This window comes from Carcharhinus amblyrhynchos, chromosome 4 (assembly GCF_965287045.1).
Source record: "Carcharhinus amblyrhynchos chromosome 4, sCarAmb.v2.hapA, whole genome shotgun sequence".
Lineage (NCBI taxonomy): Eukaryota > Metazoa > Chordata > Chondrichthyes > Carcharhiniformes > Carcharhinidae > Carcharhinus > Carcharhinus amblyrhynchos.
In genome coordinates this window covers 47,473,184-47,488,955 of record NC_137327.1, presented here as the reverse complement: position 1 = coordinate 47,488,955, position 15,772 = coordinate 47,473,184, and the positions used below count along the sequence as shown (strand labels likewise).

The window sequence follows — 15,772 nt, the reverse complement described above, 5'->3', positions numbered from 1 at the left end:
AAGGGTGGGGGCAAAATCTCCAATTATACTGTTGTATATTGAATCAGTTATTGCGGAGATAGCTTATTAATACATTGTTGTCATTTAAAATTGTTGCTATATAATTCTAAACTGTATGTTTTCGTGAGGCAGGTGAAGAGCTGTCAGTGGTTACCATGACATTGCTATGAGCATCTCACTTAATAAGCTTACTATTCTAAGCATTACAGTCTTGTTATCAACAAATCATTCAAAGGACAGAATGTTTACATTTCCTTTCGATTGGTGATTATTCCGAAATGAGTATCTACTTTAAGGAAACCTCATTTCATTTTAATTGTGGAAACATTCATCATGTTGGTCAGAGAGTGTGGAGGAAACTGGCAAGTTATCAGTTGTGATGTGCAGCCTTTTATCAGAATTAGTACTTTCAGCATTTTGGCCTGAAGTTGTGTAAAGATGAAGTGTCTCCAGTGTAGCCAAAATGGCACCGGTGACTCAATTCCAGAAGTTGCTCCCCCAAACCCAGCATCCACCATTTTCACTGGGTGGAGGTGCGGAAAGGGTGTTGTAGTTTTCACATCACATGATCTACAGAGGCAGCTGCATGTGTAAAACTACAGCCATTTTTTCTAGTGGGACGCTCAAGACACAACTTATTGGCTTTACTCTTTCTAAAACTGGAGAGGAAGGGTACCATCTTGAATAGGTGCAGAGACACCTTTAGGAAAGATCTGTTGCCATCTGGGAGAGATTAAATGCTCTTTTGTATTGTTAAACACAGACATGAATGTGCATAAGTAGTAGATAAACTCTATCATGGCATCTAAATCTCATTCAAACTGTCAAACTATCATTGTCACAGCAGGGTGCCTATCAGTTCAGTTTCTTTGTAGCTCCAAGAGGTTAAATGCCTTTGATGTCAAGCTATGTATACAAATTCTTGTTTTTATAAGGGATTAAGCACTTGAATAATTTGTATAAGGGATAATGTAGTTGAAGGAATGTAAAGGTAATGAATGTTTCTATGAATGCAATTTAAAAAATACTAAAGTTTATAATAGTCACTTAGAACTTTATCTAATGTCAGCGTGGGTCCTGTAGTCTGCATGTGGTGGACACTGGGTGGTGGCATGGAATATGTAAAGGCAAAGGATGGTGTGTGGGGGGCATGGATTGGCATGAGTTGGCATTTTGTTGATATAGGGGGCTATAAAAGGACTTGAAGGTGATTAGAGAGAAATGGGTTGACATAGTGGGCATGAGGGACCACATGGGGAGTGGAGAATCATGAAGCGACATGGCATGGATGAAGGATGGGAGTGTTTGGCAGGGATGGAGGATGGGACTGTGTGACAGGGGTGGGGGAATGGGAGTGTGAAAGGCAAGGCTGGAGGGTTGTTTTTCTTTTTATTGTACTCACTACAGCTGGGACAAGTTCCTAGATCATTCATCGAGGCGGGCCTTTCACATATCGCTCACCTCCACATCTGGCAACTCCCATTGTTGTCTCTGAACCCCTTCTGGGGCAACGAGTCTGAATCCTAATAACCCCCACCCAGAATGAAAATTAGACCAACAGGGGCATTTTTCCTGAGTCAGTTTGGGAATTTTCCTGACTCCATACTAGAAATTCAGGCCTTCCTGTTTGTGTTTCAGATCTTCAGCACCTGTGCCTTCTTAGTACTCTTTTAAACCTTTTCTTTAGCCAATGCTGTAGAGAGTTCCATTTACTTTCCACTGTGGTCCATAGACACTTAATTGAGGCTTATGTCTCAGTGTTGCACAGAGAGAGTGCTGCACTGCCAAAGTGCCATCTTTCGGATGAGGTATTAATCTTTCCATCATAGATAATCATGAAAGATCCCATGGTACTGTTTTGAAGAAGAGCACTCTTAATCCCTCCATCAATGCCACAAAGACCATTTATTTGTTTTTTGCTGTTTGTGGGTCTTTGTGTTTAAAAAAAATAATTGCTATGTTTGCCTACAAAAGATTGGTCAGTAAGTGGAGGAAACTGATAAGTTTGCAGGGCAGCACAGTGACACAGTGGTTTAGCATAGGTGCCTCACAGTGCCAGGAACCCAGGTTAAATTCTGACCTTGGGTTACGGTCTGTATGAGGTTTCCACATTCTCCCTGTGTCTGCGTGGATTTCCTCTGGCTGCTCCTGTTTCCTCCCGCACTCCAAAGATGTGTCAGTTGGGTGCATTGGCCATGTTAAATTGTCCCTTATATCCCAAGATGTGTGGGATAAATAAATTGGTTTACGGGCAAAAGGCTTGGGTGGGATGCTGTGTCAGAGTCGGTGAAAACTCGTTGGGCTGAATGGCCTCCTTCTGCACTACAGGGATTCTATGATTATATGAAAGCAACAGAATTGGCATTGGCTTTGAAGAACTTTGGGATATATAAAATGTTTATATAAGTTTGCAGGCTTTCTCATTATGGGCTGATTTGGCAAATGTCTTTAGCAGGTGTCCTCACCTGCCTCTCATTGCAGTTGTGATAAATGATCTTGACAGGACACTCTATGAAAAATAGCACACAATCCTCTGAGCTGCTTTCTGTCTCTAACCAACTCAGATCTGTTGTACAACCAGCAGGCGGTGCTAGAAAGCTTAGGACCTCATACTTTTCCCTGTGTGAGCAAGTGTCCAGGCAAATTATTGACTGTGGTAAAGGGTTCAAACATCATGGGGCCCGAATTAAAATTTAAGAGGTTAGGTGTATGGACGATTTTAGTTTGTTGACGCAAATAAATCCATTACAGTGAACAATACAAATGCTAGAGAGAGATAGTTTTGCATAATGAGTGGATTGTAGGTTGATATAATTTGTTGCCTGAAGTTTGGTAATAAATGGTTAAATAGGATTAATATTTTGAACAAGCCATGTGCAATGTTACCGTTGCAGTGAGATTCTTGGGAAAAAAATTGGCCATTTCCATTTCATTTTTAATGATGCTAGGCACTGTTTTAATTTTGTGCAAACATTGGAGGATGAGTAACAGGCAAACAAAAAACAGTATGAGCCCAATTTTGGGCTCAACGTCCAATTCGGACCCCCCACTGCCACTGATCACACCTTGGCTCTGCCCCATTAGACCCCGTCCCATTAGGTCCCCTTGGCATTGCTCCATGCCTGATGGGCAGCACCAAAGTGTCCCTGGGCATTGGCAGTTTGCCCCTTGGGCAGTGTTGGGGGCACCACTCTCCCATGGCCAGGCCCCTTGGGGGTCCCGATTGACCCCACCTTCACACCAGCAGGGACGTCCTGCTAGTTCCCTGAATGTGGAGAACTATAGTAATCCCCGCTGGAAACACTCTGGCAGAGTGGGAGATGCTAGCAGGCCCGGAGGATTCAGTTCTGGGCCCGCTAATAGCATTTAAATAGTGTGTAAAATTCTATTTAAATGCTAGCCCTGCCTCCCAGATGATTTCTGGCACTGCGCAGATGCTGCCAGAGATCCAGCACTGCAAGTACGGCGCGAACGCAGTGGGAGAACCACCCCCAACGAGTCTAGACATATTTTTCCCTTGCTTCTGAGTTCTCATTATTTGTTAGCAGTCAAATATAGGAACTTGTGCATCTGCCTTGGTTCAGTCAGCCTTGAAACTGAGAAACTAGAAGCAGGAGTTGGCCATTCGGCCCTTCAAGCCTGCTCTGTCATTCATTACAATCATGGCTGATCATCAAATTCAATAACCTGACCCCTCCCCCACCCTTCTCCCCATATCCCTTGATTCTTTCAGCCCCAAGAGCTATATCTAATTTCTTCTTGAAATCACACAATGTTTTGGCCGCAACTACTTTCTGTGGAAGTGAATTCCACATATTCACCACTCTCTGCGTGAAGAAATCTCTCCTCACCTCAGTTCTAAAAGGTTTACCCCTTATCCTCAAACTAAGACCCCTAGTTCTGGGCATCTCTACCATGGGGAACATTCTTCCTGAATCTACCCTGTCTCACCCTATTAGAATGTCATATGTTTCGGAGATCCCCTGTCAATCTTCTAAACTCCAATGAGCACAATCCTAACCGACTTAGTCTCTCTTCATTTGACAGACCTGCCGTTCCAGGAATCAGCCTGGTAAACCTTCACTGTACTCTCTCTGTAGCAAGGACACCCTTCTTCAGATATGGACATCAAAGCTGCACACAATACTCCAGGTATGGCCCTACCAGTGCCCTATACAATTGGAGTAAAACATCTTTTTAAGTTGAGTTGATTTATTAGTGTTAGAAGTTTAACAGTGCTGTGAAGTTACTGTGAAAATCCCCTAGTCACCACACTCTGGCGCCTATTTGGGTACACTGAGGGAGAATCTCTATTCTTGTACTCAAATCCTCTTGCTATGAAGATTAACAAAACAGTTGCCTTCTTTACTGCCTGCTGTACCTGTGTGCTTACCAAAGTCTTGCCGACTATCCACCTCTCTCAATTTATACCCATTCAGAAAAGAATGTCTTCCTGTTATTGCTGCCAAAGTGGTTAGCCTCACATTTATCTACCATGCATATGCCCACGTATTCAGCCTATCCAAATCATGCTGAAGCATCTCTTCATTTCTATGCAGTTGGTTCCAATATTTTTACTGTCAGATAAGATACAACCTCACTTTGGTGGAACTTGTGCAATAGGGGATCCAGGTTTTTAACATTAAAGGGAATCTCTGATTTCTATACACTCTTACTGTTCCATAGCGAAGGTTAAGTCCTTTATCCTGCACCACCACAATTGCCTATTCGTAAGCTGCTGCCTTACTGAATTTTGTGCTCCCCAAACAAGATTCTCCTTGTCAAGCCTTTTCTGTGTGAGCAATCCATTTAAATTAGTGGGAGGAGTTGGGGTGAGAACTTGTGTTGTAAAAAATTCAGAGCAACCCCCGCCCATACCCCTCACCTAGCCTCTGGGATACCAATATAGTTGCCATAGCCAATGCAATCTGCCTGTCTCACTAGATTGGGGCTACTGTCTTAATGTATTTAAAAAGAAAATGGAGGAAATGTATTGCAGAGCTGTTAAGGAAAAGGTAATCTCCTCAGACAGAAATACATGTCTCCAACGGGTGAGATTTTCCAGTTGTGGGCACGCACCCCAAGACTGGAAATTCCCGCTGAGCTCCATGGATCTTTATATGGTCCGCTGAATTTTTAGCCTTACTCACTACGATTCCTGCAGCGGGCAGGACGGGGAATTTTCAGCCATTGTAAAACAGAATTGGACTTGTTCAGTATCTACTTACGCATTTTTAATATGGTGGGCAATGTTTATAAAGGATTAAAAAGGTCAGCTATATTAAGAAACTCAATGGGACAATTAATGTTTAGTTTGAAATGGAAATTGAAGAATTTTAGTCATACTCCTGAGCCTATTTACATTGAAGCAGTGAACTATATGAATATTATTTCTAATTGAAAGATTGTGTTTAATTAGATCTCTCTGGAGAGACACTGCTGTTAATAGAGTAGCACAACCCTTGGCAACAAAGTGCGGCATGAATAGGAAGTAGATTTTAACGTTCTTGCAGAGTGCTTTCTGATCTTGAGATCGCATAGTCAGAATCTACAGATTGGTAATGCAGGCAGTTTGAAAGAATGTTCTGGAAGGACACCTCAGAGATATTTTTCCCTTTAATAATGGCAACAAGTATAGGAAACAAACAGCAGGAGTGATTCTCCTGGAATCCCAAAAGCAACACTGCTTTTATAGTGCAGTGGGTCAGGAGACTCAAGCAGAGGCCTTTTCGCGGGCTCCCCACTGAGTGTCATGGCTTCCGCACATCTCTGGCAGCTGGATTTCTGGCGCCGTCAGCTCAGCACCGATTTCTGGTGCGGAGTTGCATACTACATGCAAATGTGCATTTCATCTCTTTTACATATCATAAGTGAACCTGGGACTGAAATCTCCGGGCCCGCTATCCACTCTTCCACCCGCTAGGAGTGGTTCACTCCAGTGGGGTTTATTATAGCGCCCCACTTGCAGGGAACTGCTGGCCCGAATCGCTGGAGTGAAGGGAATCTATCGAAGTCCCCTAGGAGTTCAGGGGTAACAGAGGGAGGAACCCCCTGGGCAATGCCACCTTGGCAGTGCCAGCCTGGGCCCCTGGCATTGCCCAAGGGACAAAGTGCCAATGCCTAGGAGTTGGCATCAGGTAGTGCCAAGGGATGGGTCTGAATGGGGGCAGGGCCTCTGGGATGCTCGGTGGGGCTGCTGCAACTAGAGTGCACTGGGATCATGATCAGTGGGAGGAAGGCCAATAATCAGGGCTTGCCATCGGTAAGGAAAGAGTGGGGTCAGGGCTGCTGGTGGAGGGGGGGCGCAGTTCGAGAGATCAGGTGAGGGCCAGAGAGGAGTGGGAGGGTCAAGGCTGGCCTGGACACATTTGGGGGGGGGGGCAGCAGTCAGCGATCAGGTCACGTGGGGGTAGCACGGCTGGCCAGCAGTCGGGACTCCAGCAGTGCGAGGCTACTGCACAAGCACCAATATCGGCACTGACAGATTGGTGCATATACAGTGGCCCGCTCAGCGCTATGCTGCCAGCCTCTCCAGCGGGAATAGGTCCCACCCACTGATTTTCAATGCGATTTACGCTAGTACACTCTGTAGTGCACAGTGTGTGAGATTCATTTTGAAACTTGTGCTGAAAAATAACAGTGTGATTTACTTCAGCTTATATGCGAATTTGCCACTTAGAATTTTTGGGGAGAGAAACCACTTTACACACCCACTGCCAAGAGACATTTTATTGCTTCTGTACTGTGTACAGTCGATAAATGGGCAAGTAAGTGCTATAACTTGGTGTGAGGGGCCACCTGGGTAGGTGAGGGACATGCCTTGGTATTTGGGAAATTAGAAAACATAGGGGATAGGTAGGGGTGATGTAACTTGGCAATGGGGTCATGAGGGGTCATAGGGAGAGAGTGCGTGATTTTGATTTGATTTATTATTGTCAGATGTATCAGCATACAGTCAAAAGTATTTTTTTTGTGTGCGATACAGACAAAGTATATTGTACATAGAGAGGGAAAGGAGAAGGTGTAGAATGTAGTGTTATAATCATAGATAGTGTGAAGAGAAGAATCAGCTTAATACAAAGTAGGTCCATTCAAAAGTCTAATGGTAACAGGGCAGAAGCGGTTCTTGAGTCAGTTGGTACTTTTGTATCTTTTACCCAACGAAGAAGGTGGAAGAGAGTATGTCTGGGGTGCATGGGCTCCTTGATTATGCTGGCTGCTTTTCCAAAGCAACAGGAAGTAAGGATGGTGTCGATGGATGGGAGGTTGATTTGTGTGATGGACTGGGCTACATTCATAACCCTATGTAGTTTCTTGTGGCCTTGGTCAGAGCAGGAACATGAGATGGGGCATGTGGAACGTAAGGAATGTGTGGAATTAAAATCTTTGATTTTAACTGGGATGAACTCCTACAGAACTGAGTTGAGTTTTTTAAGCAGCATGCCTGGCAAGTGGCAGCCTCTGTGGCTTCCTCAGGATGTTTTTCGGGGTCAGTTGGCTCAATCCCAGCTGGTACTCTCCCCTTCCCACCTCTGTGGGCACTTTCTTCCAAGGTGGGCAGTTGAACCAGAAATTTTCCCAACTCCCATGACTCACCTTGAAAATAAAAATGCAGGCCAAAATTGTCTGAATAAGTTTCAGCCCTGTTTATGCCACAGAGCTTGGGTGATAATGGAAGTTTGGTAATGATGGAGTGAGTGGCATGGTGGTGGCACATTGGTTAGCACTGCTGCTTAACAGTGCTAGGCACCTGGGTTCAATTCCCGGCTTGGGTCACTGTCTACGTGGAGCTTACACGTTCTCCCCGTGTCCGCATTGTTTTCGTCTGGGTGCTCCAGTTTGCTTCCATTGTCCAAAGATGTGCAGGTTAAGTGGATTGGTCATGCTAAATTGTCCATTAGTGTCAGGGGGATTAGCAGGATGGACGTGTGGAGTTTCGGGGATAGGGCCTGGGTGGGATCGTTTCGGTGCAAGCTCCTTCTGGACTGTAGGGAGTCTGTGGTATGATGCTCCAATGTATGTTGATCCATTTCAGGATGGAAACTGCGGAGATCAGGGTTAGATCTTTTAATGGTGGCAGAGTGCATTCACTTTCACCGGATGAGGTTGATTTTTCAGCCAATGAGCCTTCAATGCCATATATTGCATCACAATGAAAAAGGGAGAGGGTGACTGCTGTTGGGAAAGAGAAAAGTTTGGAGGCATCAAACTATATCGACAGTAAAGATAAAGTCACCATAGTCTTAGATAACCATAGGCTGCTCTCCATTTGAGGGGGAGAGGGCACTGGTGGTGATTTGACCTGAGGATCAATACACATCAAACGAGGGGCATATTTGAGAAGATGGGGCCTTCGTAAATAATATCAGCCAATAAGGGAATTGAACCACACTATTGGCATCACACTGCTTCTTAAAACCAGACACTCAGTCAACTGAGCTAACCGATTCCTGTGTCTAGAGTAAATGGGAGCTAAACTCTGCTTTGTGAACTGGCAGATTGGCTACAAGAAGCAGAGTAGTTCTAATCTCCAGCACAAATGTGCTCACAATATAAAAAAATTTCTTTTGCTCAGCTCGAGACATCTGTAGCTTCAACTTGATCAGTTGGAGTTTATGTAGAGGAACAAAGACACTTGGGTACACAGTTCATCAAAAGCCGGTGGACAGTTACAAAAAGCAATCAAAAAGACTAATAGCAATGTTTGCTTTTATCACCAAGGGGATGGAATTCAAAAGTCACAAACAAATGCTGCAGTTGTGATGAATATTGATCACAGAGATGTGATCCTTGCAGCGATTAGTAGGGCCAGTCTTGGTTCTAACGCAGCAGGGTTATTTTAAGTAAAATGGCACTTTGGAGCGGGATATAAAATTCCTGATTCATGTCACCAAGACATCATTAAAGTAAGTGGACAATGGAGATACTTCGAAGCTCTGCTAACTTAACTGTTAACCAGTTTGCAACCTGTTTGCTGCAAGCCACATTGACAAGTGAAATATGGGGAAAAGTTTGAGATGTAGCAAAATAAAGAAGTGCTGAGCTGACAAACGTTGTAGAAGATTGGACAGCTGTCCAAGATACGTTTTAAAAATGTCTTTTATTTACTTTTCTGCTATTTTCCTCTGTGCTTGACAGTTTCTGCACTGACTTGTACTAAATTTCACACATTCAGTCATGTCTCATAAAAATAGCCTCACCTTCAAACTAGTGGAGACAAAAGGTATCAATTAAAGTTTAAAACCTTGTATGGATCCCCTTTTGGGTGAATTTTATGCTGATTCTTCATTGACATGAGTAGAATCTCCGCTCAATAGTGGGTGATGCTGGCAAAGCAGCATTTATTGTCCATCTCTGGTGTCTTTGAACAGGTGGTAATGGGCCTTCTCCTCATGGGACCTGCCAGGGCAATTTTCCACATTGGGCAGACTGATGCCAGTTTTAAAGCTGTAATCGATGAACTTATCTAGGAAAAGCACTGTGCGCATCCACCTCTCCCCCACCTTTTTTCCCAAAGGTTCCAGGCTACTTCCTGCTCTATCTTGGATGAAAAGATAAGGGAGTCAAAGGCATCCCATTCTGATCCTTGTTAAAGTGAAACCTGATGAAACCTACAAATTTTCGTCATTTCCTGCCTCCAGACCTTATGTACTAAGATCCTGGAGATTACAAGAAATGTAAGGGGCCTCACCTTCTCAGAAGATTCATTCCATCCCTGATCTATGCCAACAGCAGTTCCCATGTTGGTTGAGGCTTTTCATGAAGGCCTGCCTTCTCAACCTTGCCCTTGCCTGAGGTGTGGTAATCCTCAGGTTAAATCACCACCAGTCAGCTCTTCCCCCTCAAAGGGGAGAGCAACCAATGGTCATCTGGGACTGTGGCCACTTTACATGATCTGTATCCAAGGCAACAGGAGTTCAAAATTTCTGTGTTCAAGAGTCTGGCACGGACTTTCATCTTTTTCACTTTTACCACGGATAGATATTATAGAATCCCTACAGTGCAGAAGTAGATCATTTGACCTATCGAGTCTACACAAACAATAATCCCACCCAGGCTCTATCCCCATAACCCTATTTACCCTGCTAACCCCTCTGATATTAAGGGGCAATTTACCATGACCTAACTTGCACATTTTTGGACTGCGGGAGGAAATCGGACACCCGGAGGAAACCCACGTAGACTGGGGGCAGGGGAACCCAAGGCTGGAATTGAACCTGGGTTCCTGGCGCTGTGAGGCAGCAGTGCTAACCATTGTGCCTCTGTGCTGCCCCATTGTGAAGATACTTCCTGCAAACGTGACAAATGTCAACACCAACCTCAGGTGGACTAAGCAACTGTGGGCCAGTTGCCAGTCTAAGCATTTGATACCCAGGCTGCGCATAGAACATGGTGAATCCCCATACATTCCCCTTCCTGTAAGTACCTGTAAGCTCTTGACATCCACACAGTCTCATACTTCCTGGGACTCAAATGGCATATGGAAATTGCAGGATCATGAAGCCTCAGCTACCTGCACAGCAGCCTGAGAGACAATACCTTCCCCTTTTCCAAATCAAATCTAGCACCTGGTGAGCCCCTCCATACTCAACAGTGTCTCTGACTTTATGGTAACTCTTTTTATCCAGGAAGAATCTCACTATGTGCATCTGCTATAGCACTACTTGTAACTTGCTGTTGCCCAACAAATTGTAGGAACTTTATTGATTTCAGTTCTAACCCTGGCAAAAATTAAAACGGATCTACATTTATCACCCAACTCAATTCAGGTGCTTTTTTGAGCTTCTTAAAGGGATGCTTAAGGATAGGCTCTTAAAAGACTTCATTGTTGATCTTCTTTATGAATTGATGATAAGAACAGAAACAGCAAAGGGGATTAATTCTAGAAATATTAATGTGCTTTGCTGTGACTTGTTTCCAATTCCATGATGGTCAAAGAGGTTGTGTCACCTAGAGCTGGTAGGCACCTAACCAGCTGTGTGCAGCCCAAGCCTCAGTGTTTTGCATGGGGCTTATATACGAAATTATAAGACACTCGACAGGACTGTTTTGATAACTGCCTCTATAAATGTATAATTCAGTATACAAAATAATTTTGTTATTAAGTACTTATTGAGTATCATTTCCAATTTCTGTTTATACAGACTTTAGGAAAGTTTTTGGTCTTTGTCTTGTTTTACTCTGGAGCACTCTGTAACTCGAGAATCCCATATTAGCTCTGCTGTTAAGACATGTCTCTTACGTAGACAGCTACAATCTGAAGGATTCATTAAGCTGTTTGTTGCTAAGAGCCATATTTTATTTTGGGGTTATCTAAGAGCCAAGGCTATAGGGCCAGCTGTGCTAACACAGGTGTCTCGTGATATGGGAGTGTAATTTAACAGAAAGGCGATCACTGGGTAATCGGAGAGTTTGAGTGTTATAGAATTTCAAAAGTGTCCTGTCTGTAAAATCAGAATAATCTCTGATTTACCTGGTACATCAGGCTCCTAACTCAGAGCACAGCACTGCCCTTAAATCAGCACAGAATTGATAATCTTTGTCAAGAAGTTGTGTGGGAATTCTAATTACCTTACTGCTTCAATATGGGGTGCTTTTCTGAATTTGAGGCTCAGAAAAGTAAAGGAAGTTTGACTTGCCCGGGATTTTCCAGTTCACCCTGCGTGTTCTCCAGCAGCAAGGCGGGGGGGGGGGCTCACCATTGGCCACAGATGCATTTTCTGGTATCGCTATGGTCTATGGCATTAGCATTGGGGAACCCGCCATTGTGATAGGGGAGGAGGTCGCCTTCAGCGGAACCAGAAGATGTCACCAGCACGAAGAGTCGGAAAATCTCACCAAATGTCTATTTTGTTCATATCATGAGAGTACTTGAAGTTGATACTGAGGGGGAACTTTTGCAATATTTTTGGTAGTCTCATCATGTACAGGGAAATCGGAAAGCAGCTCACCAGCAGAATTGGTGGGATTCCTGTACATTTCAAAAATGTAAGAGATGGTTCCCCCGGTGTAATGCTGACGACCAGAAAATCAGGTCGTTAAAAAGATGGGTTCGTCGCTGTTAATAGATAAAAATGGAACCCTGCAATGTGCAACATCCTCTGCTATGGAAGTCTACTCCTCCCAACATGAAAATCCCTCCCCTCCCCTCGACTATGCATTTGTGGCCAATGGTGAGCCCACCCCCTACCCCCACCTCTCTACTGCTGGAGAACACGCAGGGTGAACTGGAAAATCCCGGGCACGTCAAACTTCCTTTACTTTTTTGAGCCTCAAATTCAGAAAAGCACCCCATACTGAAGCAGTAAGGTAATTAGAATTCCCACACAACTTCTTGACAAAGATTATCAATTCTGTGCTGATTTAAGGGCAGCGCTGTGCTCTGAGTTAGGAGCCTGATGTACCAGGTAAGTCAGAGATTATTCTGATTTTACAGATAGGACACTTTTGAAATTCTGTAACACTCAAACTCTCCGATTACCCAGTGATCGCCTTTCTGTTAAATTACACTCCCATATCACGAGACACCTGTGTTAGCACAGCTGGCCCTATAGCCTTGGCTCTTAGATAACCCCAAAATAAAATATGGCTCTTAGCAACAAACAGTTTAATGAATCCTTCAGATTACCCTCAGCACTTCCCCAGCTCTGCCTGGGCACAGCTCAGGCACTGGCCCGGATAGAGCCAGCGGGGTAGGCATACCCCTCCCCCTCATCGTCCACAGTGGCTCTACTCCTGTGCGCATTCAGTGGGTTCTGCTTACCAGGTACACATTGTGGGGTCCTGTCATGACTCACATTGGCAAGCCCTCATGCTGATGTGAATGGACAATTGTGGGACTTTCAGGCATAAAGCCTTCATTATGATGTTTAAATATATTTGAAAGAAGACCCTGACATTCAACCGGTTATGTCATTGGGGGAGCATTGGGAACAATCGATCGGAAATATCCCACCGATATTTCCCACTACTACCCATCCGTAGAAGTTGTTTCACAACGTGAGAGTCTCTGCTCTCTCTGTCATTCCTGCTCCTACCCCAAAAAGACAGGGCAGAAATCCTGGCCTCAGAGAATAATAACACACTTTCCAGCCTTTATCATTGAATCATAGGAACCGTACAGTTCAGAAGGAAGCCATTCAGTTCATCAGGCCCACACTGACAACATTCCCAATCAGACACAATTCCTGTAACCCCACTTATTCACCCTAATAATCTTCCTCACACTAAGGAGCAATTTAACATGCCCAGGCAACCTAACCCAAACAGCTTTGGACTGTGGGAAGGAAACTGGAGCTCACAGAGGAAACCCAGAAGACATGGAGAGAATGTGCAAATTCCACATAGACAGTCACCCAAGGCCAGAATTGAACCCGGGTCCCTGGTGCTGTGAGGCAGCCGTGCTAACCACTGTGCCACTGTGTTTTCCTCTTTTTGAACGGAGAGAAGATTCAGCTTTCTTTAAATTAGGGAATGTTATGACATCAGATATGCAGAAATCAACAGAAGATATGTTTGTTTCATTTGTTTGGGGTGAATGAACATTAAAGAAGCAAATTTCCAATTTTCCACATCTAGTCAGGAGTTTGATATGAGGGAGATGCATTTCAAAGAAATGGCTGCACATGACACTTAATTATTTTCATTCATGGCAAATACAACAGACGAGCCTGATCTCTTATCAATCTATTCTTTACCCTTTTCTTTTCACAGGTGCTCTATAAAGTGTTTAATTCCTTCGCAGGAATTGGCTCAGAAAATATACAGGCTTTGGATTACGTTAAGGGTGTAGGTGAGAAAATTCAGTTAATCTTGTGCACTATATAAATAAACGGTCAACTGTCAATGTTAGAACTGTTGGCTCACTGCCAACAATCACTGACCCTGCCAAAGATCAATCTTGTCTGTGGGAAGGCACAGAATAGAAAGTTCACCTCCCTATTGGTGAGGGAGAGGAGGCAGGAGTCGAAAGGGGAAGCATCATTGGGAAAGTCAAGAACCGGTTCACTGACCTGGGGCAGGTTGACTGTCCGCCGTAGGAGGTATCTGATCTGGGAATAAGATCAGTGACGGAGTCAACGATTGAACAAAGAGACATTTCCTCTGAGAAACAGGGAACAATGGAAGAAAACAATCCCTGCCACTTGATGGTTATTAGAGTGGAATCTAAATGCAATGATCATTATACAGGTTGACCAATCACTTGTAACATTCAAAATCTGATGAGCAAATCCAAAACCCATCTGATATGATAATCAAGACTGTTCATTAGTGGTGAGTGCTGTTTGTTCCTGATGGCTACTTTCCCTACTATTGAAGGCAATTGCCAGAGTTTTACCCATTGCTAATGTACCTATGAATGAATTCAGGCAGTGACACAATAACCTGAGCATCTAAATAAAATCTTTTTGTGCACATCAGGATGGCGATTCTGGATATCATCCAAAAAGAAGTGACAACTATTGTTGCAGTGTTTATCATTAATCATATTATACCTGGAAAAAATGTTTTGCCACATTAGCATTAAATTAATTATTACCCACAAAGTACTGAGTGCGGGAAGGAAGCAATTTGCAGTTGAAGGTGACTGAATGTACAAACTAGAGAACTGAAAAAAACAACACAAGTGGCTGAGTTCCTGTTTGTTTTCTAGGTTCAATCTTCGTGGTGAGTTTGGGTGGAACTGCTGTAGGAATTGTGTTTGCCTTTGTGCTGGCCCTCATCAGCCGTTTCACCAAGCGGGTCCGCATCATTGAGCCACTCTTCGTCTTCCTGATTGTTTACCTGGCCCACCTCACAGCTGAAATGGTCTCTCTCTCCTCCATCTTGGCGTAAGTCAATTTTGCCTCCATTTCTTCACGTGTAATCCTACCAGGATCATGCTGTGCAGTGTCTGCAGCGCCAGTGAGTGGGCACCGTATCAACTTTAAGGGCAGGAGGCCTGGGAATTTCTCACTGGGGAGAGGGTGGAGTAAAATAGATGAACTGCCCTTGACCCTGCCATAGAAATTGGCTGGAGCTAAAAGACAGGGTGGAATTCACCGTTCCTGCCTCATTTACCAATCTCCTGATGGGAGATCACTCCCAATTGCAATTTGATCTGGACTGCATCCTCTGTAATTTCCAGTAACAGCATTTCTCCTATTTTTAAGAATTCAGTTTCAAATGCCTGTATTAGAAAGACATTCAGGCCTGTTGCTGTGGGCGTAAAGGAAAGGAACAAACTCAGAGGAAACTGAGACACAAAGCTGGGGAGCAGACAAATAACTGAGAGATGTGAATTAAAGAATAAAACGGGCAAGGAAATAGAAATGAAAAAAAAAGCAAAAGGAGAAGAGTACCAGTAACAGAGAGGAAAAGGAGGAGAGGAAATAAAAGCGGGAATAGAAGTGAAGGAGGGAGAACAAAACAACAATGAAGAACTGAGAAAGATAGAATAAGGCAACAGGTAAAGACGAGAAATGTTCCGGTGGAGGAATGGTGAAGAGGTAAGATAGGATGGTAAAAGTGAAATAGTCATGAGTAAAGGTGAATGAGAGAATCTAACCAGGGGGAGAGCAGAAACAGTTGTTCAGACTGTAGAGGGGTGATTCTCCCAGCCCGCTGCAGTGCTCGAATAATGAACCAGGAGGGAGCCATCAGCGTCAGCCGTTTTGCAGGATTCCCTCTGGGCATCACAGCCGCCGCATGTCTCCAAGACCAGGATTTTCAACGTAATCAGCTCTGTGCCAGAAATCACCTGCATTTTCCTGCACGTTGGGAACTTAGAATT

At 44.1% G+C, this 15,772-nt stretch overlaps 1 protein-coding gene across 1 annotated transcript in view; it reads left to right on the top strand.

Moving 5' to 3' along the window:
* LOC145341982 (sodium/hydrogen exchanger 5-like) overlaps positions 1-15,772 on the top strand; it is a 230,182-nt gene that overhangs the window by 112,959 nt on the left and 101,451 nt on the right. The window contains exons 4-5 of the mRNA XM_080187101.1: positions 13,714-13,792; positions 14,654-14,831. Of these exons, the coding sequence (XP_080043227.1) occupies positions 13,714-13,792; positions 14,654-14,831 (257 nt within the window). The remainder of the gene's footprint in view (positions 1-13,713; positions 13,793-14,653; positions 14,832-15,772) is intronic.